The sequence below is a fragment of the Euprymna scolopes genome, chromosome 31, assembly GCF_053919585.1.
Source record: "Euprymna scolopes isolate OS-2025 chromosome 31, ASM5391958v1, whole genome shotgun sequence".
In the NCBI taxonomy this organism is placed as follows: domain Eukaryota; kingdom Metazoa; phylum Mollusca; class Cephalopoda; order Sepiida; family Sepiolidae; genus Euprymna; species Euprymna scolopes.
Genome location: NC_136512.1, coordinates 14,216,771 through 14,243,647, shown reverse-complemented (window position 1 = coordinate 14,243,647; position 26,877 = coordinate 14,216,771). Strand labels below are relative to the sequence as shown.

Genomic DNA, 26,877 nt, shown 5'->3' with positions numbered 1-26,877 from the left:
CGGTGCTTCTTTATTATAATAACAAAAAATTATTAAATTTCAAGCACTTTCCAATAAAAGCCTTGCTGAATCCTGCTTCCCTAATAGCTGGAAGATGGCCTCTGTGGTATCAGTGTACAAGAATTATGGTGAAAGAACTGACCCTTTCAATTATCGACCTATCAGTCTCCTCCCCCTCTTCGCTAAAATCTTTTGAGACCTTAATCAATCAAGCAGTAGTTCACCATCTTGCAAAAGCAAATCTTCCGACAAACAGTATCGACTTGAGCAATGTTGTTCTACTGTAGATATTTTAACAGTCATCTCTGAACGTATATACCATGCACTGGATAAGGCGTGCAAAACCAGGGCTGTAGTCCTTGATATATCCAAGGCATTCGACAAAGTCTGGTACAAAGGGCTGCTAATGAAAATTAAATCATACGGTATAACTAAACGTATACTAAATATAATTAGATCTTTCTTAGATAATAGATCCAACCAGGTCGTCATTGATGGATATACATCCAACAGCATAACATTAATGCAGGAGTGCCTCTGGGGTCGATGCTCGGACCACTATTATTCCTGATATTCATAAATGACCTTCCTGATAATATTGTGTCAGAGATAAGTATATTTACTAATGGTACAAGCTCTACAACCCGCTGAGGGAAGAACAGCTGTACATAAATCTAAGACAATACCAGAATCGTTAGAAAATGACCTCCAAACTGTAGTGGATGGATGGTAACATTTAATGCTAGTAAAACTAAACTGCTCTCTAACAATTACAAAAAGCCTTTCCAATCACAGATATCCATGACAAATAACAATCTACCTGAGAATTCTTCCTCCAAGCTACTTGGCCTAACATTTGCAGGCAATATGAACTGAAACAAATACATTGAGGACATTGCAAAGGCTGCTGAAAAGACGGTAGATTCCCTCTATCAAACTAGAAAACTACTCACACCTGAGAGTATCTTGTACCTCTATAAGGCCACCGTTTGCCTATGCATGGAGTATTGTTGCCACATCTGGGCTGGTGCATCTACCACTAACCTCTCCCTCTTGGATAGAGTCCAAAAAAAGTAAAAAGAGTTTCCAATCTAATAGGTTCCACTTTGTCAACTAAGCTCCAACCCCTGTCCCATCATCACAATCTTGCATCTCTATACCTGTTTTACAAATATTTTAATGGAATGTGCTCTGATGAACTCATTGCACTTGTGCCCCCTCGATGTACATATCCCTGACAAACCTACTTAGCAACAAAATCTCACCCCTTCACTGTTAAGGTTCCTAAACGCCAGAAAGCTTTCTACTCTAATAGTTTTGTCCATTGAACAGTTAAACTTTGGAATTCCCTTCCTGCTACCTACTTCCCTGACTGTACTGACATGCAGAAGTTTAAATGTAACATAAACCAATATCTTGTTAATCTTTCCTAGGCATGGTCCCAAATAGTAGCCCCTTACGTCCAAGTGGCGATATGCTTTGTTAGGGGTGAATGCGAGTAAACAAAAAAAAAAAAAAAAAAAGTACCTATGTAATTGTCAGATTTCAAATAGTAAAATATCCAAAAATTACAAAAAAACGATCAGGTACAAAAATAATTATTAATGAAAACAAGTTGCAAAATCACTATTTTAAGGTTACTAAAAAAAAAACCCAGATAAGTTGACAGGGAAGATAAGTTCTGTTTCCGTTATGTGATGAATGTAATTCAAAATGTCGGACAAATTTTATTCCTCATCTAAACTTTACCGAAAATTGTTTTTCATTAATAATTACTTTTCTACCGTATCATTTTCTGTAATTTTTTGACAGATTACTATTTGTGACATGACAATTATATATGTGCCATTTGTTTTACTTGAAATTCAATATTTTTTTTGTTATTATAATAAAGAAGCACCTAATGATCAATTCTAAGTGACAGTTTTCTGGAGTTTAAAGGTTCAATCCTCAGTGCAGGCAATACTAAGAATACAATGGCAAAATATTTAAGACTTTGCACCCATGGATTAAATAAGGTATCATCCAAAATTCAATACAGATTTCTGCGTTTGACAAGATACACCTAGAGATGTTTAGAGGTTACATCGGTTGAAAAGTGATAATAACATCCAAATGAGAAAAAAAAAGTGTGAATGCACCAAATAAAGCAGTGGATATTTTTTTTTTTTTTTTACAGAAATATTAATTAAATAAAACTGAGATTATTTATTAACATTAATAATAAAAAAAAAAAAAATGACAAAATAACAAGGGAAGTAACTTATGCTAAAACAAGGCACAATTTATTAAAAAAAATTGTCAATAGTTACACACTATTTACCCCCCTTCGGAAGTAGAATAAAAGCAATTAATGTCAGGGATCAACAAAAGATTAAGAATGTAATATATACGCTAGTAGAGAGAACCGACGTTGTCCGTAGATTGAATGATGATCAAGGAATGTTTCTCACTCTCATATTTTTATTGTCATGGTGAAATCGACCACTTATCAATCAAATTGATTGACTGTCTGCTCTAGTTGGGAGCCTAGTCTAGTTGGGAGGAAGTTTCACAAGCCTCCCCGCAGTGACTTATTTCACAATACATTGTAATCTACATTGCACTGTAGAGAATCCAGCGTTGATTTTATAAAGTTATTTTATATAACGGTTTGAATTTAAGTTTAAAATGCAAAAGCCAAGTATCATGGATCAATTATGCTCTAAACAGAACCATTCATTTCTAATGCGCCAGTCATATCAAAGAACCTATTTTTGATTTTATGTCGAGCCTTTTGGCTTGGGTGATAAAATTTCTCAGATGCACTTGTGATGTTAGGCTGTGTAAGGTGTTAACTTTGGTCAAAATCGTCCATTCCTTCTTTCATCGGATTTTTTCGATTATTGATACATATCGAATACAGACACAAAGTACCTTCATGTAAAATTTCATAAAAATCAGCCCAGCCGTTTTCAAGTCCATACGGAACAAACTCACAAAGTTCCTGTTATATAATAGCAGGGAAGAGATAACTTAAAATTTTATAATTCATTTCGTGATTAACTTTTTTGAAAATTAACTTATTTGAAAAGTTTTTTGATAGAGAATATGAGTTTAGGTGGATGCACCGGTGCAAGTCCAGAATTCAACCTAGTTATAAAAAAAACAAAAAAACAAACAAATACAGAAAAAAATAAAAAATTGTGATGTACCTGCCACTGAATGAAAATGTCATATCCCAAAAATCATGTAAATTGATCAAGTATTTTCTTATAATTTTACTCATATTTAATAGAAAATCAAATTTTATGGAGGATGTGCTAACACATGTCCTGGTCTGTCATATTTAATAAAGGGAGATAACTAAAATCAACCTTGTAATGACTACTTATGTACTATTAAAGTATACTATTATCAAATAGTAAAAAAAAATTATTTTCTATATAAAAAAAATTACGTGCATATTTTGGATTATGACATTTTTGTTCTGTGATGGGTAAGTATACCAAAGATATTTATGCATTTTTTTTTTTTTTGTTTAGATTGAATTCTGGGTAATTGCACTTCTTAAATAATAAAGCACCCCCCCCCCAAAATAAAATAAATGATGTATTCATATTATGAACTGTATTTTTTTTAGAATATATATTCCAAAATTGTGTGCGAGTTCATTTTTATAGCCTCCAAAACGGCTGAACAGATTTTTTTTTTTAAATTTACAGAACTTTAGCGTATAAGTCTGGGAGTGATCTTAGTTAATTTTTTTTTTCTTTTTTTTTTTAGAATACCCCCCGATAATTACTGATAATCGAAATCGTTATTTTAATTCATCTATCATCGGTAAAGCCATTTTTTCCATGTTGTCAAAGTTGATAGCATGTTTTTTTTTTTGCATGACATGATTTGTAGGTTCAAACTCCGCACGTATATTTCTTAATTTTCTTTTCATTAACTGCAAAGAATGTCATATAAAATCATTTTAAAAAAGAAGCAGTAGGTTCTCTAGAGTGCAATGTAGAATAACATATTTTGGACTAAATTACAGCATGGAGGCATGTGAAGCTTCTTTCCGGATTTTGATGACAATAAAAATATAGGAGTGTGAAATATTTGTTGATCATTATTCAATTGCCGGCAACATCGGGTCTCCCTGCTAGTGTATGTATGTATATATATATATATATATTCAGCAGTGCAGAACTGTTGTTTGGAGAATTTATTTTACCCGTCCTGAAACAGGTATTTTTTAAACAGAACAGTTCTGCACCACTTTTATGTTACCTTATGAAAATTAAGATATAATGATACTAAACCTTATGTCTAGAATCCTTATTCTAATTTTGATCAAAATCTATCACACGAGTTTGATTCTAGAAAATATTTACAATTTTAACAAACTGAAATTCAGGGGATCCGCTCACACACAGCAACTTGTATTCTGATCTGAAATAGTCACCCATCTGGTAGTGACCAAACTCAATGTTGCTTAACTTTGGCGATCTAACGCTAATGAGAACTTGATTATAACATACAGGTGAAAAAGAAAAACCATATTGAAAAGAGTGTAAATGAAATAAAGCAAAAACCTTTTTTTCTTCTTTTTCATCTTTCTTTTTTTCTGTGTCATCTGTTTTTTCTCCTTCTTTATCACTTTCTTTTTCTTTCTTGCTTTTCTTGTCTTTCTTAGATTTCTGCTCAGAGAAAAAAAAGAAAAGAATAATACATAATTAACAATGTAAGATAATAATTGATATCAAATCGCAAACTTTTTTTTTTTTTTTTTTAAAGTTCAGATTTATAGAAGTTTTAGTTATGCAAATCAAGAGATGAAATTGAAGTGGTAAAAACTCCAAATTCTTTGTTAAAAAATTTGCAACTACAGTAAAAGCAAAATCCAGAAAATTAATAAAATAAACAAAAACAATGGTATCTACTGACCCTTTGTATCAATTTCAACTAAAAGCAATGATATCTACTTAATTAGCATTTCAGAAGTACTTAAATATTATTGCATTATTTACAACAAAACATGTTTTCGATCTTTATTGTAAAAAAAAAAAAAAAAAAAAAGTCATATTTCTTTTCGAACATGACAAAATACCAAGGGAAGTAACTTAATTATGCTAAAACAAGGCAAATGCACAATTTATTAAAAAAAAAAAAAATGTCAATAGTTATACGCTATTTATCTCCCTTATGAACTGTGTTTTTTAAGCAAAACGTTATTTTTGATAATTTTTGTCAAAAAATATTTTCTTTAATAATTTTTTCTATCTTGTCATTTTTCATAAATTTTGGATATATTCATTACTGTAACATGACAATTAAGTAGTGACCATTGGTTTGCCTTGAAATTAAATATTAAAAATGGAGAATTTCGCTAATATAATATAAATATGTAGAAATAAATCACACAAGTTCAATAATTAACATTAGAATGACCATATATGGCAACAAAAATTTTTTTCAAAATATTTAATTTTTAAAAATTTATAAATACTTTATTAGTGAAATCTAAAATTAAATTGTTTTTATTTTTGTAATATTAAAAATAATTAAATTCAATAAATTTTTTATTTTGTAATATTAAAAATTGTAATTAAATAATTTTCTTAGGTTTCTGAATTTTTGAGATGAGGATGGATCATTTGGATCCGCAAGAACCTGTGTCAAAGCGGATGAAGTACTTGGTAAAATTTAGTTGTAAAGTTATACTCTTTTGGAGGTTGAAGGTTCAATCCTCAGTGATGGCGACATTCAAAATACAATTGCAAATTACTTAGGACTCCTACCCAGTCATGGCTGATGGAACAAGAACATACTAGCCTAGGTTGGTTGGTTGGTTGGTTGTTTTACGGCATATCAACCCTTTTCAGGTTATTTAATGCCGAATCTGGTGATTTTGAAGAAAAATTTTTTAATAGAATATATTTGTTTTTTGCAAGTCAGTTTCTATTTAACCCATAGTTGGGACCCGAACAGGTACTACCACTCCGGGTCAGAGTGGACCTGGGAGCAATGCCAATTAAAGGGTAGCTCCACACTCCCCAGAGCCCGCAAACCGGGGCCTCACCATCAGATATAGTTTAAGGTCATATCCAGGACCTACTAGCCTAGGAGATTAAATAAAGGATTCCGTTCAAAATTCTGTGTGAATTCCTGAGTCCAGCAGAAAGAATCCTCAACTCTGACAAGATACACCTGAAAAAAACCGAGGTTCCATCGACCAAAACATTGTGAAAAATAACACTCAAGATGAAAACAGTGGTTTGAAGAATCGTAATACGAATTCTCTCAGAAAATTCTTCAAAGTAGCGATCGATTTATCTCATTAGTTCAAAGAATTCAAATAAAATGAATAATTTTTCTTACATATTGAAAAAAAAAAAAACAAAAAAAAAACAAAAAAAAAAAAACAAAGTAAAAACGTTATTAATGATATTCAAAACAACGCAGAGTTGTGGAATCAGAAGGTATAAAATTCAACACACTTCTAGGATTCCCAAAATTCTGACCCATTATAAAAGCTTTTAGTTGATTCTTCAGAAATCAAATAATCTGACTTAGATTCCTAACATTCTTATGAGTCCAACATCTTCCAAAACCTCCGACTCCCTTCAACTCCGCAAACCTGCTTATACACAGATCTTGGGTTTCAGAATTTATAAGAGAATCACTAATTTATATTATTTCAACAATTATTCTCATCTTGGTTGGTACATTCATGTTTGGTTCAATGTAACCTTTTTATGTATATCGATTATGTTGAATCTGTAACCTATAGAAAATTTCAAATCCACAGAGATAGATTGTTCTCTTATGTATACAACATTATATATATAAAAATAGTAGTCTACGGACATGCATGCATGTTTCGAGGTCATTCCTCTTGTCAGCATAGCTCAACTGTTTCTAGGATTCGAACCTCAGACCATATGCATTATGATCGAGTGTGTTAACAGTTACGCCACAAAGTGCTAGATGACTTTATGTGTTATTTTTATCGCTTTTAAATTTATGTTAATTTTTGTGTTCGTAGATGACATTTTTTTGTAAGTAAAATAATAAATAAAATTTGTTTACGTCCAAAAAAAGATTGGCAATTTTCTAAGGAGAAATATTTTCCATGATCTCCAAAGTTGGAGACGCTATTAGCCATATAATTAAAAATCGACAAAAAAAAAAAAATAAAAATAAAAATAAAAAATTGACAAATTTAAAAGCGATGAAAATAACATGTAAAGTCATCTAGGATCTTGTGGTGTAATGGTTAACGCACTGTACCACAATATATATGGTTTGAGGTTTGAATCCTAGAAACAGTCAAGCTATGCTGAAGAAAGGCAGTACCTTGAAACGTGTTCACAGATTACTGTTTTATAAGTAAAATAATATTTGTTTACGTCCCAAAAAATATGGGCGATTTTCTAAGGAAAAATATTTTTCATAATCTTCAAGGCTGAAAACGCTATTAGCCATATTTAAAAAAAAAACAAAAAAAACGTCAAATCGACATTATATATATATATATATATATATATATATATATATATATGAGACAATATATATTATTTATAAACAATGGTTCTCATATTGTGTTAAGTTCTATACTGCGTAGTAAGTGATTGTTACCCAGCATATGCACTGCTTTTTTCGAGATATCTTTCCCTCCACCATTCTTCCGTCTAATTTTTACTTTGTCTCACAAGGATAGATGGTTTTCCTTTTACTTGCATACGTAATCAGCCATACCCAACTTTTCATTATCTCCACATATCATGGCTTTTCGATGTTCCTCTAAACATACTTTTAGTGAGCGACATCTCATCTTTGTATAATTTTCCACATTTACATGGAATCCCACACAGTTCCTACACATGTTCCTAGTCATGATTTTTTCTGTAATTGGCTTGACTCGCACAAGATGCTTTCAGAGAGTTCAATCACTCTTGAATACTGTCCTGATGTCATATAGATTACACATCATTTGAATTTGCTCCGGCAAGTCCTTCATGTATGGCATACAAACTGTGGCGAGTTTGTATACCATACATGAAAGACTTGTTGGAAAAAATTCAAAGAATATCTAATGCATTTCCAAGTGCAACACAGATTCTAGAGTTTGACAACATACACCTGAAGAAGGTCGGAGGTTACATCAACAGAAACTTTGTGCAAAATAACACTCATAATAAGAACAGTATTTCCAATAATACAATATAAATCCTCTCTTCATCATTAAAGTCATGATCCATTTATATCATTAACCTTTATCCTCGTGTGGCTTTTGGCCTTGACAAATGGTGATTCATCAATAAAAGATATAGAATAAGAAAAAAACAAAAAAAAAATTACTTTGTCATCGTCCAAATTAGTATCTTCTTCACTGCCTGCTTTGATTTTCTTTTTGGTCTTTGTCTTTTCAGACTTGCGTTTTTCTATTCGAATGGCTCGATGGAACATACCCTTCACCAGTAATCTGAAAGAAAAGAGGAAATAAAAATAAAAATTTAAAAAAAACAAAAAAAAAAAACATAAGATATTTAAAAAAAAAAAAGAATGACAAAGAAATAGAGGACAGAAAAATAGAAAAAAAAAGTTTTTTTTTTTTTTTGTTTTTTTTAAAGAAAGCCAAATTAAGACCCCCACACCCTCCCCAAGTAGCATGCAACAGTTGAAGAATGATTGAAAGTAAAATGTAGACTGCTTTCGTGAGAAAAAGAAATTTTTCACAAATCAAAAGGCAGAGGTGGTTAGATTTCACCTTCACAGTAACATTTATTGAGTGAGTATCTACCAGTACTTTGTTTAATTTTCTATTTTTGAGCGATTATTGAGACTCCAAACATGTGACCGTCGCATGTCAGACATTTTTTGTTCTAATATATCATTTGAAACTAATTGGGTTTCTAAGTAAATAAACACTTTAAAATAAGTTAAGACACAAAAATGCTTATTCTTTTCTTTGGTAACATTTATTTGTTATATATTTGTTTTTGACCACTTTTTAGTTTTGTCATCTAGTATAAAAAAAAATTTTTTTAAATAAAAGATGTCCAACATACTACGCATCTAAACAAGAGTCGTTAAAACGGGTTCGAACGGCACCATCTATATTAGGTGTCTCTAACCTCGTCGAACTGCACCCGATATGACAGGTGCTCTTTTAATCATACAATGTCCTGTCACAAATTGGCCTATTGATCATCTTCGCACGTTGTGTTTCCATGGTGGGGCACTTCATCCCTCGACCGAATCATCTCCCATTCTGTGTAGTCTCTGGGTTCATTAATCACTCTGCTGGTCTGGTCAGCTTGCTGCAAAATGGAGAGTCTTCACTACAAACAAACAGAACTCTGGTTTATAACAATAACGAACTATTAATTTCATTAGTTCACAACAGCTACTGTCTAAATTGGGGTGACTGACTACAGCAGTGAATGATGCATGACCAGACAAGTCAAGTCACAGATTTCCTATCAGGCTAGTTAATATCAGGCCCTGAGGACTCCCAAGTAGGGAAGACTTGAACAGCCCAGTCGTTTAGTTGCTGGCTACAACCAATTCTTTTAGAATTCCTGTTTCTGAATTCAACCCCTTTTCCTCACCTCTCCCTCAGAGAGTAGTTAAAAACATCTTTTCTCTCTTCCTCTCAGAGCCTCTCCTTGTCTCAACCACTCAACACTTCTCTCTCTTTTTCCTGAGAGTGGGGGTGGTTGCTCACACTGCTATCTATGGCAGTTTCCTGGGTTTCTTCACCCAGCACTGTATGCAGCCTTTATCAGCAAATGCCCCTTCTAATAAAAACATCTCCTCTGACATCTTGGAGATAATTCCTATTCTGTCTCCATTTTTTGAGACAATATGCCATTTGGCTTGCATGTAACAAATCCATAATGACAGCTCGGCGTTTGGTCCTATTTTGCTAGCTAAGTCTTTGCATTTCTCCGCACCCTTCTACCCCATCCTGTCTGGTCAAACATCCTCCTCACTGCAATATTTATGCCTTATATCACTTCCTCCCATGTCTACTTTCCTTCCCCTATCAAAAAAAAAAAAAAAAAATTATCTCGGTATGTAGAAGAGTAATTTATCTTGCCTTTGGTAACATTTATTTGCTATATGTTTGTTTCTGAACCACTTTTTCGATTTGTTGTCTAAAGTAAAAAAATGGCCAAATATGTAGTGGAGAATAGACAGTGAATTATGGGTTTACTTTCAGCAATCTTGCAACTCTGCTTCCCTTATTTTGTCCTTTAGTCCTTACATTCTACGAGTAATGTTTTTGACAAAGGGGAAAGTATTGCTGTTTTTGGGTACGGCTACTTTTAGTAGGCGATATACAGAGATTTTCAGTTCTTTTGTGTTATTCATCATCATTCAACAATCTCATTAAGCCTTATCCTCGAATGTTTTTTAGCTTTGATAATTAATCACTTATTCGTTAAACAATATATATATATGGCCACTATAATATTATAGTTACCCCCCCTACATATTTTTAAAAGAATAGTCAGACTTTTTCTCAATCAGACCTTCTTTGTGTTGTGATTTTTAGAAAATCTTTTTCATGATTTTGAATTGATTTGTTTGTGGCGTATCAACCATCTATAGATTATTTAATGCTGAATAAAGTCGTCAAATTGAATCCAACTGGCTCAAATATAATATTGTATTCATAAAAGATAGTGGTAATATTCTTTGCTTTTTTTTTTTGTTTTGTTTACCAAGATTTAGTGATTTAAATGAAAATTGGCTTTTTTTTTTTTTTTTTAAAAGAAAAAGAGGAATTTTGCTAAAAAGTGGAAAACTACAGCTTTTATTTATTTATTTTTTTTTTAAATATAGAAAGAAATTATTCAATATTTTAAGTAAATAGCAAACATAAACATGTTTTTTTAAAAAAAAAAAAACCTAGCACATTGATTATAACAAGATTAACAGACATTTTCACACCACCATCCTCCCATACTGGGGAAAAAAATGTAGACCCTCCCCTCTTGCTGTCTCTCGAGCCGTGATAAAGATATTAATAAAAAAAAAAAAAAATTAAAAAAAAAACACACATTGTTGGATTTGGTGTTAGATTTGTGAGAATGTTGAAGTTCCAGTTTAAAGTATTTTTGAAAATTATCCATGTTTCTCTTCACTTTCTTTGTTTATTACTTCCTTTCTTTCTTCCTTTCACCTCTTGTATTTGTTTCTTCCCTTCCTTTCTTCTCTTGTATTTGTTTCCTCCATTCCTTTCTTCCACCTTCCATGTTTTTTATTATTCTGAACACCCCTTTCCTTTCTCCATTCCATTTTAAAATTCATTTAGCAGGCATGTCCTTGAAACTTGCAAACTTACAAAGAATGTCCACACCATCAGTCTATTTACATATCTGTACACAAACAATATTATGTAAATAAGATTGTTTATGCAGCTATAAAGTCCATTATCTGCAGTTCTGTAAACAATATTGTTTATGTGCAGTTCTGTAAAATAGTAACGCAAAATAATCCCCTGTAAAAATTCTTTTTTATCTATAAGAAAGAAAAACTATTTTTAGAATCGTATTTTTTCGATTTTTGATACTTCTCGGATGAATTTATGTACAAAACATATCTAAGAACACTACCAGACATATAAATTACCTTTGTGTGAAATTTGCAAAAGATAGGATCAGCCGTTTCGGAACCTATGAGGAAGGAACTCACACAAAGTGACTTATATCTCCATGTGCTAAAACACTTTTATCTTAAATTCTATGCAATTATGCAGAATGTAGAAACTATGCATAAATAGAATTCAGCATAATAGTTTTGAAATGAAACCAATCACCTAATAAGAAACCATAAAAAATGAATAAGTAATTAATTAATGTTCATTTTTCAAAGGAATATGCAAATTAGTTAACTTTTATGTAGTCGCTCGCATATCCATGACAGAGTATATTAAAAATAATGTTTTAATAATTTTAAAATAGACAAAGTAAGCTTTTAATATAAATGCCAGAGTGAGAAAAAAAAAATCAACTTTATAGGTATAGTAGCAGGGAGACTCGACACTGCCCGGGATTGAATAATGATCAACAAATGTTTCACACTCCCATATTTTTATCGTCATTGAAATCTGTGAAATCGACCATTTTTCAATCAAATCAATTGATTACCTGCTCTAGTTGGGGACTCATCGCAGTGCACGAGGAGGAAGCTTCACATGCCTCCCTGCAATGACTTAGTCCACAATATATTGTAGTCTACACTGCACTGTACAGAACTTCTTGTTGATTTTATCAAATTATTTTTATATATATGACGGCTTGGATTAAAGTTTAAAATGCAAAAGTCAAATGTCACTGTTCAATTGTGCTTTCAGCAGAAACATTTATTTTGAATGCATCTGTCATATCAAAGAACCTACTGTTGATTTTATATGCTGGGCCTTTCTACTTGTGTGGTAATAAAAATTCTCAAATGCACTTGTAATGTTAGGCTGTGTAAGGTGTTAAACTCGCCTCTTCCTTCTTTCATCAGATTTTTCGATTATCGATACATATCGCAGACATTCAGGTACAACACCTATCTAAGAACACTGCCAGATACATAAGGTACATTTGTGTGAAATTTCATAAAAAGTTTAGACATTAAACAGGAAATGTTCACTTGCAAAGTCAGACAGGAGATTCATGCAAACTAAAGATAGTATAATTACTACAATAAAAACAGAAACACTCCCACATAAACTCTACCCCCATCATTATATATATATATGTGTGTGTGACTACTTCATTTAATCACATAAATTAATATATGAAAATATAAATTTTAAGTTTAACTTCAACAGTGCTCGATACGTAGGTAGAGCTAGGTAGTAAGTAAGCCTGACAAACCCTAGCATGGATGAAACATGGAATATTCTGTGTAGCTTAATTGTCATATATATTTTATAACTTACTATATATATATACACACACACACACACACACACATGATCTAACAATCCCAGACAGAATGAGGAGATATATGTCATCACCCAAACATGAACAGATTGTCACCATCAACCTAGTAAACTGAAGTTTATAATGACATACATACAAGGTGCAAACAATATCTGTAATTTTCAACTGCTAATTTCCTGCATATTTAATTTTCTTTTTTTTTTTTTTTATTTAAAAACTTTCATTGTCAGTATACGAAAAGTCCCTAGAACTGATTCGCATTCAACATGTAAAAATGGAAAAGGAAAGTATCTCACTCGCTACACAATTCTCTATGGGCACAAGAGTCAAATATGAAGTACTTTTTATTTTTTTTTATTTTAATCACGTTCATCCCTAACTAGGCATATCAGGGCTACTATTTGGGACCATGCCTAGGAAAGATTAACAAGATATTGGTTTACATTACATTTAAGCTTCTGTATATCAGTTACAGTCAGGGAAGCCAGTAACAGGAAGGGGATTTCAAAGTATCTGTTCGAAGGAAGAAGCTATTTGAGTAGAAAACTTTCTGCCATTTAGAGACCTCAACAGTGAAGGGGTGTGATTTTGCTGCTAAGTGGGTTTGTCAGAAATATGTCAAGGGGACACAAGCGCAATGAGTTCATCAGAGCACATTCCATTAAAATACTTGTAAAACAGGCAGATGCAACATTGTGACGATGGGACAAGCTGCTAAGAATATCCCTTTTCTGTTTTAACTCTGTACAAAACCATCTTCGAAATCTAGTGGGCAAGGACCTTTTCTCTTCCTCTTTCTCAGAGAAGGGATGTTGTGAATCTATCTCTGCCCTATTGTTACTTTTATGGTAGGTGCACAATTATGGTCTTCCTCTGTAAAACTTTTGCAATAAACACTCATCCAGCTACAACAACTTAATTTTCCCCTCACTATATTTCCTTAAAATTAAACAAAAATTCCATGAGTAGACTTTCTTTCTTAGAACTGTCCGTTTATGTTGTTCTTTGTTATTTTTAACTTTCATCGTCTGTCCTGAAAGCCCTGTTTTGATAAGCAGCTAGGACTGATTTTCATTCAAGATCTAAAAATGGAAGCTATTACGTTTCTGAATTTGTTTACATGAGAATTGATTATTCAATATTTTTTGGATTCTTCCAACTACTACTGTTCTCATCTTGAGCACCATTTTTGCAAAGTTTCGATCAATGTAACATAGGACCTTCTTCAGGTGTATCTTGTTGAACTCTGGAATCTTTCGAATTTGGGAATCTGGAAGTTGAAGGTTCAATCCTCAGTACGGGTGGCACTCAAAATCCAATAGGCCCACTACCCAATCATGGCTGACGGAATGAGAGCATGTAACTCCCGTGGATTAAATAAAGGGTTTCGTTTGAAATTTCATGCAGATTCTTGAGTTTGACAGAAAAATTTCAGAGTCTGATGAGATACACCTGAAGAAAGTCAGAGGTTATATCGACCAAAACGTGAAAACAACACTTAAGATGAAGAATCCAAATAATACGAATGAAGATGGAAGAATAATATTCATTTTGTTGCCAAGATTGCTGGAAAAATAGTTGGATCATTCAATCACTCTAGAAAGTATCAGACTCCGAGATGAAATCCTTTTTTTTTTTTTTTTTTTTTTTTTTTTACAGTGATCACCACTTATCAAGGCCCGGAAGCCACTCAGGGATAAGGGTTATTGCAAGTACATTACGTTAGTGTGGAGATTTGATGAAGTGTTTACTTAAAGGGGCGGTTAATTAGGAATTTGTTTTAATAATTTTAGAATAGAAAAAGTAGGCTCTATTTAATACATCATTAAGTTATAGGGGATTGATACTAATAAAAAAATTATGAAGTACTAACCTTTAAAAAGCTCTTGTCAATATTTAAGCCCAATTATAGTTTTTTTTAAATAAAGCTACTATTGCAATTTTTCAAAATGATGGAAAACAAATCCGAATTTCTAGTGTTGATAAAGCATTGCTTTCTGATGAGAAAAAATACTACTCAAACAAAGGTCGGTAAGTGTTATACAGACTCTGCTCCATCAGAAAAAATCGTTTCACAAACAACTCAACGATTTCAGAGCATTATAACATTCCAATTTTTCATATTCCTGATTCAGATCAATTATCCCAACACTAGTATTTACACATAACTGCCTAAGACAGGCAAAAATCTAACTTTGTGGTAAAGAGTTATTTAGTAAAGTTACTCAATAATATGAAGGGTATTTCAAAAGTATGGCTCCTATTTTATTGCAACTTTATAATATATAAAAAAATCGATAGAACATTAACTCTATAATAATATATACAAAATCTGCAAGCATTAAAATATCATATTTAAGCATACTTCACGAGCCGGGCATCCCTGCTAGCTTAGATAAATACTTTTGCAGTTTTAACAAAACATCTACAGAATTCCAACATTAATATATTACATATGAATGAGTTCGCTGTGGAATTTCCACAGGTCCCACAAGTTAATATAGATATAACTTAAACAAGGGAAGTAATTCATAGCGTGGAATCTTATGCAAAAACTATTTTCATTAATAATTTTTTTTATTTTATTTATTTTTTTAAATTTTTGGATATGTTACTAATTTTGACACTGCAATTAAATTGAGATTTTCCCCCCCCCGTTCTTATTTCAAACAAGCACCTAATAATGATGAAAGCGTCCAGTAGATAAGAATAAAATTGGTATGACTATATACAAAGAGGTAAACAAAGTAACGATTAGTAACTGTCATTTTGAGAGGCTTAGTCGCTTAGCAATCAATCCGCTAGAAGGATAACAACTAACATTTGGTCACTTAAATACTAATGTATACAAAACAGTTGATTAAGTGGTGTAATTTGATTACAATTATTAACTCGCTTCTTGTAGTACATCAACAGTAGCTATATACTAGTGGAGGTATTCGACGTTGCCCAGGTGTAAATTATGTTAAAAAATTGTATTTAGATTAGTGTTTTCATCTTGAATGTTATTCTTACATTTTGGCAAATGTAACTGTGGACTTGTAAAATTTTAGATCTGTATATATTTTTGGAGGATTGATAATTTATATTATTAAGACTACTGTACTTGATATATATTAATATTCATCCAAAAATTCTATAAAAAAAAAATTTAAGACTAAAAAGGGAAAAGAAAAAACAGGAATGAAAGAATAGCAAACAGAAATTAAAAAAAAAAAAAATATGGAAAAAGCAAACAAAAAACAAACAGAAAAGAGACACGAGACACGGAAAGAGACACGAGATACGGAAAGAGACACGGGACACGGAAACAGACAAGGGACACGGAAACAGACAAGGGACACGGAAACAGACACGGGACACGGAAACAGACACGGGAACAGACACGGGACACGGAAACAGACAAGGGACACGGAAACAGACAAGGGACACGGAAAGAGACAAGGGACACGGAAAGAGACAAGGGACACGGAAAGAGACAAGGGACACGGAAAGAGACAAGAGACACGGAAAGAGACAAGAGACACGGAAAGAGACAAAAAACACGGAAAGAGACAAAAAACACGGAAAGAGACAAAAAAACATGGAAAGAGACAAAAATAGAAAGAAACCAAAAAAGAAACAAAAATATAGAAAGAAACAAAAATATAGAAAGAAACAAAAATATAGAAAGAAACAAAAATATAGAAAGAAACAAAAATATAGAAAGAAACAAAAATATAGAAAGAAACAAAAATATAGAAAGAAACAAAAAAATATAGAAAGAAACAAAAAAATATAGAAAGAAACAAAAAAATATAGAAAGAAACAAAAAAATATAGAAAGAAACAAAAAAATATAGAAAGAAACAAAAAAATATAGAAAGAAACAAAAAAATATAGAAAGAAACAAAAAAATATAGAAAGAAACAAAAAATATAGAAAGAAACAAAAAAATATAGAAAGAAACAAAAAAATATAGAAAGAAACAAAAAAAATAGAAACAAACAAACTTGAAAAGAGCAAAAAAAAAAAAAAAAAAAACACAAAGCAAAAATAACAGGAAAGAAAGAAAAATTAAAAGCAAAAAGAAAAAAAAAAAAACAAAGTAAAAATTCACTTTTTACCTGTCCAGGTAATTGACACATGACTGTCGATTGGTGAATAATGGATTAGTTTTATTTTCAGTCGATGACCATTTGGAATGCATTAAAACATCAACAGCTTTCCACCCTAAAAGATGTAACAAAAATTAAAGAAATTTATAAAATGTTGCAGTGAACGAGAATGTATTGTACAAACATGACCCAGAAACAATGAAAAAAAAACATTCAATGAAAAAAAAACAAAAAAAAAAACAAAGCAAAACAGGATGTTGTGTGTACTGCATTGAATTGAAGGGATTGGAATAGAAATAAAGGATTTATTTAACATTGTGACATGATACAATAAACATTTTAACCTTCATAAGATACTAACATAAAAAGATTAAAAAACGAAATATTTTGATACTACTTTAGATAAAACGTTAAATTCCTATATTAAAAACAGGCAAATATATTGTATGCCTTCTGAAAAAATTTTCTAATAATTGTATCATATTAAATTTCATTCAGAAAAATGCTTGTCCATGTAATACATTTTTATATAGACAGATATCGTGTATGTCTATGTAAACAAGGTGGGTTGCAGAGCAAAAACATGTAAGAACAGATTCCTCAAGAACTGCCAAGCAAGCCAGACTCACTCCCCCAAGCAACTGCCAAGCAGGCCAGACTCACTCCCCCAAACAACTGCCAAGCAGGCCAGACTCACTCCCCCAAACAACTGCCAAGCAGGCCAGACTCACTCCCCCAAACAACTGCCAAGCAGGCCAGACTCACTCCCCCAAACAACTGCCAAGCAGGCCAGACTCACTCCCCCAAACAACTGCCAAGCAGGCCAGACTCACTCCCCCAAACAACTGCCAAGCAGGCCAGACTCACTCCCCCAAACAACTGCCAAGCAGGCCAGGCCACATAAGAACTTATAAACAAGAGAAACCGATTTTCTTATGTTTTAGAATTTTTTTTTTAGAAGAGTACTCATAATTTGTGGTATTATTCTCACATTTCAGTCAATGTAACCTCTGACCTCCTTCCCAAGTTCAAAAACAAAATATTTTTTTTAAAGACGAAAAATGTAATAGTAATATGAGCATTGTCCAAAAATATTGGCATACTTTTTTTTTTTTTTTTTTTTTTTTTTTAAACTCAAAGTTGTTTTGGAATCTTTGAGATGAGGATTGATAATTTGGAATACTTGAATTCTCCATTTAGTATGTGGAGATAATGAGAAATTAGGTATGGGTGATCACATATAGAGGGAAAATGGAAACAATCTACCTTTATGAGATGAAGTAAAAAAAATATAGACCAAGAAGAATGCAGCAGTACAAGTTGGGTAACAATTTTTGGCCTTTTGGCTAGGAACAAAGTGTAGTATATGTTCTGATACTACACTGCACCTTTTCTGCCTTCAGTTAGTGGAGGAGATATCCTTCTAGACTGAGAAAATTTTTATTTTTCTTCCTGTCCAGTGTGCCCCTCTTTGAGGAGCTGGATTTTCCCCACATTAAAAACTGACCTTGTGTCTAAACCTTACCCTCGTGGAGAGGCAAGTAAACAGAAACAATATATATATATATTCTAATATATAAAAAGCTATATGTCTGTCTCCATATTTTCAAACTATCTCTTCCAAAACTAAAAGCCGCAGAGCAACACTAGAGACCTCAAATGATTGGATTTTTATGGACCATTTTTTATGGATCTTTAACCGGTTAAAATAGTTTTTAAGGGGTCAAAAATGGGTAAAAATTGAAAAAAATCGTTATACATTTTGTACATTCATCTTAGCTTATTTTTAATCAGTTCATATGTGTGTCATGTTGGTACGGTGGTAACGTCACCAGCTTTGAATGCCACAGTTTTGCTTTCGGTTTTGATTCTAGCTGATGGTACCCAAATGCTTTTTTTTTTTTTCTTTTTACACTTTTGAAATCATGACTATAATAATATATACAAAATCTGGACAAATTAAAATATATTTAAGCACATTTTATGTCCGGGCTAAGCCGGGCACTCACTCCTGCTAGTAAATATAATATAAATATAATATCATACCAATGAAACATGCTACTGTGATGCCGGCTAGTCGACCCTCTTTGACTTGACTGTTAAATCGCAGATATCTGGCCACGGCATATTCTTCTTTGGTAGGAGCTTCTTTCTCCTGAAAGAAAAGAAATTAGAAAAACATAACATTTTAGATATTGAGGGAACAAGTTCTCAGGAAATATAAAATTCAATAAAGTAATTTGCTGCTTACTTAGAATTACTTATTTAAAAGCAACAAAAATACAAAAAAAAATCTTCATGATGTACATACTCATCACAGAACAAAGATGTCATATTCCAAAAATCACGTAAATCATTGAAGTCATTTCTTTTTTAACTAAGAAAGTAAAAATTTACAATTTTTAGCAATTTTAAGACTAAATGTATTCCTTAGAAAGTGGATTTTAATCTTGATAGTTTGAATGGAATTGTTTCCCCCTTATTTATGCTGAATCAAAAAAACATGGCCGATCGAAAATCATATCTTGCTTTGTCATAAAATTTGATTTTCTTAGTTAAAAAACAAAAAACTAATTGATCAAGTTGCGTGATTTTTGGAATATGACATCCGAGTTTCGTGACAAGTATGTATATTGTAAAGACATTTTTGTATTTTTGTTTTCCTAATAAGTAATTCTAAATAAGCACCAATAATATTTTAAAAGAAAAATTTTTGTTTTGAAAATTTTAGATGGTTAGAAAAGAAAACCTTAGCTCAATAAAAATTCCAAAAAGTCTATAAATATAAAAGTAAAAATGTATGTATGTATGTATGTGTGTTCGCTTTTTCTGTATGTCTACAAAAAGCTTTTTTCAGAGAAGCGGTCGGTCGCTCCACAACTTTTTAAAACTTTTTATATCACATATAAATCATAATATCTCACAGTTAACAACGAAGCTCGCCTGTCTATTTAATTTGCTCGATTTCGGGAAGATAATATTAGACATTTGTCGCTCGCCGCATGTGGGTTAGTCTTTTTCCTATAACATCTTGGGAAAATGGCATAAGGCCTTCGACAAGGTATGGCATAAGGGTCTACTTCACAAGATTTCCAGCTACGGTATAACTGGAAATGTTTTCTCAATCATTAAATCATTTCTCTCCGATAAGCTCATAAGAGTAGTGGTAGATGGACAAAAATCGGAGGCCTGCAATATAAATGCTGGAGTCCCTAAGGGGTCAATCCTGGGCCCAACTCTCTTCCTGATCTACATCAATGACCTCCCTAAACACATACTTAAATAATTCGTTGACATCTATGCTGATGACACGACCATCTACGGCAACACATCAAAGGCTGAAAATGACGTTCTCTCGGATTCTCTCTCCTCTGATCTCGAGCGCGTGGTTCAGTGGGGGAAGATGTGGCTAGTTACCTTTAATGCATCTAAAACCAAACTCCTATCCTTACATCATCAACGCTCTGATCCCCAGCTGGCATCAATTGTGATGGATGGCTCTCGTCTGGGTGAGGCCCCGTGTTTTGACAAGCTTCTGGGTTTGACCTTTACTCCTGATCTGAAATGGAACACGTACATCAAGTCTGTTGCCAAGGTCGCAGGAAAGATGGTGGGATCCTTCTACCGCTTCAAAAGATATCTCACTACTGATGCAATTCTCTATCTATATAAAAGCCAAGGATGGAATACTGTTGCCATATCTGGGCAGGAGCTGCCAAAAACAGCCTATCATGCCTTGACAGAGTACAAAATAGACTTCGTGGTTTAGTGGGGGATGCCCTTTTCTCTACCCTGCAACCCCTCTCCCACAGAAGAGACGTTGCGAGCCTATCCTTGTTTTATCGTTATTTTCATGGCAGGTGCTCGTCTGAACTCCAATCCCTGGTCCCCCCTCGCCAATCTTTCACGAAAAACACCCGTCTAGCTAAATCCACTGTGAAAAATTTCCCCCACTCTATATCTGTGCCTAAATCAAAACGCGGATTTCATGAGCAAAGCTTCTTTCTTAGAACTGCACGCCTGTGGAACTCTGTTCCGTCTGCCTGCTTCCCTCTGGACTACAACTTGGATGTCTTCAAGTCTAATGTTAACAAATTCCTAATGAACCGCCCCCCCTAATTAAACACTTCATAAAATCTCCTCACTAACGCGATGTACTTGCAATAACCCTTATCCCTGAGTGGCTTCCGGGCCTTGATAAGTGGTGATCACTGTAAAAAAAAAAAAAAAATACTATCCCGCAGTCAAACTTGACCTCATTAACTCATTAAAACGGGCACCTGCCAAATCCAAGTAATTAAATAAATTCAAACATGTTTCCGTTAGTATCTTGCGGTGGGGCAATGGTTAACGCCGCACTTTTTTTTTTTTTTTTTTTTCACACTTTAATTTACAACTTTGCCTCAAGGGTTCGGGTTTGATCCTCATACTTACTTTTTTCTTTTAACCCCGCCCCACTCCCCCACCCCCTGGAGCTTCCACACACACCTCTAAACACCCGGGCAACGCCGGGTACCCCTTGCTAGTTTTAAATAAAAGAAAGAAAAACTTTTTTAGATCGTATGTGTGAGGGAGGTGAGGAGGAACAGGTTCCCAAGAAAAAAAGATTTTAGGAAACACTAATTAAAAAAATAAATAAAATAAGCAAGTAAAAAAATTGAAACAAAATTTAGATGATTGGGTACAAGTCATCAAGTCAATTTTTTTTTAAATAAATTTAGAATCTTAAATTCAAATGCTTTAATTAATAGCAATTCAAACAGCTACCTACCCAACCTCATAATAAATAAAAAGAACTATAAAGAAAAGAGGCCAGCTAAAAGTTATTGAATTCAAACTAAAAAAATAAATAAATTGTGAAACAAATTGAAAAGATAGTAAAAGCAGTTGCAAAGATCGAGTGAGAGGCAAAAAATATTAGTGACAATGATTTCACGTTTCCTTTTCATGTAATTGTTTTAATTGTTTTTGTTTTATATGGTGGTCGTCTCCCTTTATCTTAATATTAGAAGGGCTAGCCAGCATTGACCGGAGTAAAAGTTTAACATAAATTCTATTCTTTTCTCTTTACCCCTCTCTGTTCTTCACCCAGCACATTCCTCTCTCTGGACATGCACAACTTGAGTCAGTGTACAGGAAATAAATGCAAGAAAAAAATCAGAGTTATTTCCCTTTTCTGAGTGGCTGGGAAAATATGATAACATTAAAAGATGTGTGTATGTCTTGATAACATTAAATGATACAAATCACTATTTGATCTTCAATAAATGATTTTTTTTTTTTAAATTTCACATATTATATAAATCTAATATTACACTGATTAAAGCAAAAAACTATATGGTCCCGACTGATGCCTTGAATTTTATGAGAAAAATAAAAATTAACCTTAAAAGGCGTGTTTTTCACCTCTAAAAAAAACCCTGGGGTTCAAACCCCAGAATTTTCCCAGGATCAAATATTATGTTTCCAGATACATATCAATGTCGTTTTGCTTCTGGATAATTTTCAGCAAAATATAATGGTCGGAAAAGAGTCTATGTTCCGAAAAGAGCTATTTTTGGACATTTTGACACCCTTGTGACGAAACCAGAATTTTTATCAAAAATCCGAGAATGTTACATTTCCTCCCTTGGGTAGTTGCAACTTCATGTAAAATTTCAGAAAAATGTAATGAGTAGTTATTGAGAATTTGGGGAACAAACGGACGAGGGTGAATTCTAAGGTCAGAATCCAACTAAGTCCGTGAACTAAAAATACAAATTTTGTGGGTGTTTTTTTTATTTTTTTTATTTAATTTTCACCCCAAACAAGGCACAGTACCAGTTTGAAGTAGGAAGCCACTATCAGGGGCATAAGTTGCAGGGGTATTATGAAGGGAGAGGAGTGGCAAGATGTCTGTTCACATTACACTTGAACTTCTGCATGTCAGTACAGTTGGGAAAGCAAAATCCTGGAAGGGAGTTTCAAAGTCTAGCAGTTCTGGAGAAGATACTACTGGAGTAGAAGGCCTTCTTACACCTAGGGATCTCTACTGTGAAGGGGTGGGAATTAGCTACTTGTTGGGTTTGTCGGGGTATTTATGTCGAGGGGGGTACAAGTGGTTGTAGTTCCTCAGAGCATTCACCATCAAAGTACTTGTAGAACAGGTAGAGGGATGCAACATTTCGTCGATGGGACCTGTTTGTTGTGTATTTGTTAAGTTTAGCTGAACAGAAAACACAGACATGTGCCCTTCATATAAGGGACTAGGTTACTCGGCGTTACCAGGGTTAATAAAAAACAAAATAGAAGATGTTAAATCGTGTGCGTAATATTTGTACCACCAAAGCCAATTTCAACCCCAACACTCTCTAGAAGAAATTTTTGTTTTCTAAATCATCTAACTGTTGGGTTTCTCCCTGTTCTATTTAAGATATCGAGCACTGGATTTATGACTCTTATGCAACATCAACAAAAGAACAGAACAGTTTTTTATCCCGGGTGACACCGTGTTCAAACACACCTGCTCTATTTAGAATCCAGTGCACGATCAAAAACCAAATTAACTAACTTTTGGGTTACTACCTGCTCTATCCAGGATATTGAGCACTCTTGATTATGGCAAATGTGCACAGAATTTCAAATAGGACTTTATTTAATCCACAGGGTTAGCATGATTTGTTCCGTCAGCCCTGAACGGGTAGAAATCTTAAGTAATTTGCAATCGTATTTTTAGTGTCTTCCACACTGAGGATTGAAACATTAACCTCTAGAAGAGTGTCACTTACAGCTGGATTTTAACAAATACTTTACCTACTATACCATGGGTCTTTGCGATCAGGGTTACATCACCCGAAACACTGTGCAAATAACACTAAAGACGAGAACAGAAATTTGAATAATCCAAATAATATCGTATGCAGTTTCTTTCTTTTAGTTGGAAACATAATTGCACCTTTACTTAATATATAAAACTGGCATGGCTATTCAGTATTGCCTGGAGACATAAAAAAAAATAAGAGTTTTAAAATGTGTCTGTAATATTTCTCTCAGTTTCTCTATTTTTAACTGGTTCATTATAACAAAGAGAAAAGACAAAAAAAAAATTGATTAATCAATTGACTTAATTTCAGACTTTTTAAAACAAATAAGAATTAAAAAAAAAAAAAGCAGTTTTTAGTCCCATCCCTTCAACTAATTTGGCCCCTGGTGATCACAACAGTCCAAATATTACAGTATTCTATTTTACCATATAAAGATTAAGGGCCCACACTAAATTCAATGATGTAAGATTTGTAAATGTACCTTGCATAGTTTCTAACGTTTAGGTGGACACACACACACACATAACTTTCCTTTATACAATGTTGGGAGAAAAGTACTGTTTCACAGCAAATAAAATAAAATAAAACAAAAAATAATTGTAATATAAAAAAAAAATTGTTCTAAATATCGACCCTCACCCCATGAAAATAATTTTTTCCTATTGAACCTCCCCTTATAAAAATAATTTTTTCCTATTAACCCACCCACCCCCATAAAAAAAAAAAAAAAAAATGTGTTCATCTTCTGCCTGAGGCAATGCTTAAAAATAATTCATCAGCTTTGTAGGTGTGCCTTGTATAGTTCCTGACTTTCAGATGAACACATACACTATATAATAATAATAATAATAAAGATGAGTAGTATTAGCAATGACAATAAGTTCAGGTTTTATCACACAGAAGTAGAGAGTGTGAGCCACCTGACATCCATCTGCTGGAGGACGGCTACTATACAGTGCGACACAATGGTGTGTGTAAATATCTCCACTGGACAATCTGTAAAAAGGTTTAATGTCAAATGCAGCAGCAAGTCCTGAGAACATCTATAATGTAAATCTCACCTTTCTGTTTAAATGTATGTATGTATGTATGCATGTACAAAGGGCGAATGAACTCTTTTTCTGGGTCAACGGCCAACTAGCACCGTGTATATTTGTGTGTGTGTATATGTGTATTGGGGTAGAGAGGGCTCCCGTAAGCCGTGGTGAAGGCAACCTTTCTAGGAGAAGCAAATCTGATTTAAAAAAACATAAAACGGAAGACCAGTACCCGCATTAAGCTGGTCTGCAGTTTAATTTTTTGCTGGCTATCTTGCTCTTGCTTGTTGTTGGATCTCAACATTTTGAACCGAGAGAGAGACTTAGCTGTCGTACAAAGCTAAGACTCTGTAACATCATATTTGTATAGATACTCCCTCAGACATTTGGGCTCATGGATTTTAAATGTCTGAGGGAGTGGCACTCGTCTGACAAGACGTTGCAATCACCACCATTACGTACGTACGTATGTATGTATGCATGCATGCATGCCTAAAACTTTTGACAGAGGCGACAGATTTTCCACGAGATTGGTATCGTTTTGAAGCTAGACCCTTCGAACGACAAATATAAAAAAATTGGCTAAAAACATTAATTCCTTGACTCTCAATTGGGCACTTTTCTACAAGGAGGGGGGGCGTCGCTTTTTTCGTTGATATTTTCGAAAAATCATCCCCTCTTTTTGATTGAATTACCATTAATTAAAACCTTTTGGCGATGGATGCAACGGCAAAGGTGTCATTTTTTCTTTTTTTTTTTCACATTCTTTTCCTCCTTTGTGGTACAGGTTCGAGCCTGCCTGCCTACTACCATTTTTTTTTTTTTTTTCGTTCAACACACATCTCCAAACACCCGGGCAACGCCGGGCACCCAGGCTAGTATACCAGAAAGAATAGTTGGAAATAAGTCATACACCGTCCACAATGGCTATGTAATTCCTACAGCTACGTACATAGAAAACGAAGCTATTAAATCTGATACAGACAAGAAGACAGAAGCAATTTTAGAAGTTAGTGTCCCCAATGATGTAAAGTTAAACAGAACTGAGAGAGAAAAGATAATGAAATATTTATGAAATGAAAAAAAAATTGAAATCTTAGGAAGATTTCCATACTTTCAATAAATATAGGAGCAACCGGATCTAAAAGAGAAAAACTACCCGGCAAATGTACCAGGTGAACCAAGTGTAAGAGAGATACAAAAAAATTGCTCTTGAAGGGACGGTTAAAATCTTAACATCTCTTGGTTGGAATGTATGAGATAGTAGCTGAATATCTGGCATTCAGTAGGATGCCCCATACCCAGCTAGAACAAAAGAAAATTAAAGGAGAAAAAAAAAAAAAAAAAAAAAAAAAAACAGAATATTTATTTTTTTTATATTTGACAATAATTATCACGCTACATTAAAAAGAAAACATTATTTGATTTGATAATAAAAAATAAAAATAAAAAGGAAAAATGGTCTTGGTGCAAAAATTTAAATAATTCTTCCTTTCTATAAAGATCCATTTAAAAAATAATAAAAAATTAACTATTAGGCATGAGACAGTAATTGTTGTATAACACATTCTATAAATGTTATCTATATAAAAAACAATTTGTCACCAATTTTTGTTTGTCCATCCTTGTGTGTGTGTGTGTGGTAAACTGAAATAAATTATCCGAACAAAGGATCCATGGCATAGTGGATAAAGTTACTGTTCTGGGAATTGAAAGTTCAATCCTCAATGCAGGCACCAATCAAAATACAATTGCAAATTACTTAGGACTTCTACCCAGTCATGGTTGACAGAATGAGAGAACACTACCTCTGTGGATTAAATAAAGGGTTCCGTTTTAAATTCTATGCAGACTGTCGAGTGCGACAAGATACACCTTAAGAAGATCAGAAAACATGAAAATGACACTCAAGATGGGAACAGTAGTCTGAAGAAACCAAATATGAAAATTATCCAAGCATTCTGAATTTGAAGACATAGCTGCTAAGCGTAAAGGTGGATAAGGTGAGCTGTATT

The 26,877-nt window shown here is 33.2% G+C and overlaps 1 protein-coding gene across 1 annotated transcript in view; it reads right to left on the bottom strand.

The window, feature by feature from the left end:
* Positions 1-26,877, bottom strand: part of LOC145255635 (translocation protein SEC62-like) — a 48,297-nt gene that overhangs the window by 6,365 nt on the left and 15,055 nt on the right. Inside the window, exons 2-5 of the mRNA XM_080114164.1 lie at positions 19,069-19,177; positions 17,032-17,137; positions 8,338-8,461; positions 4,569-4,673 (exon numbers count right to left, since the gene is read on the bottom strand). Coding sequence (XP_079970290.1) covers positions 4,569-4,673; positions 8,338-8,461; positions 17,032-17,137; positions 19,069-19,177 — 444 coding nt within the window. The remainder of the gene's footprint in view (positions 1-4,568; positions 4,674-8,337; positions 8,462-17,031; positions 17,138-19,068; positions 19,178-26,877) is intronic.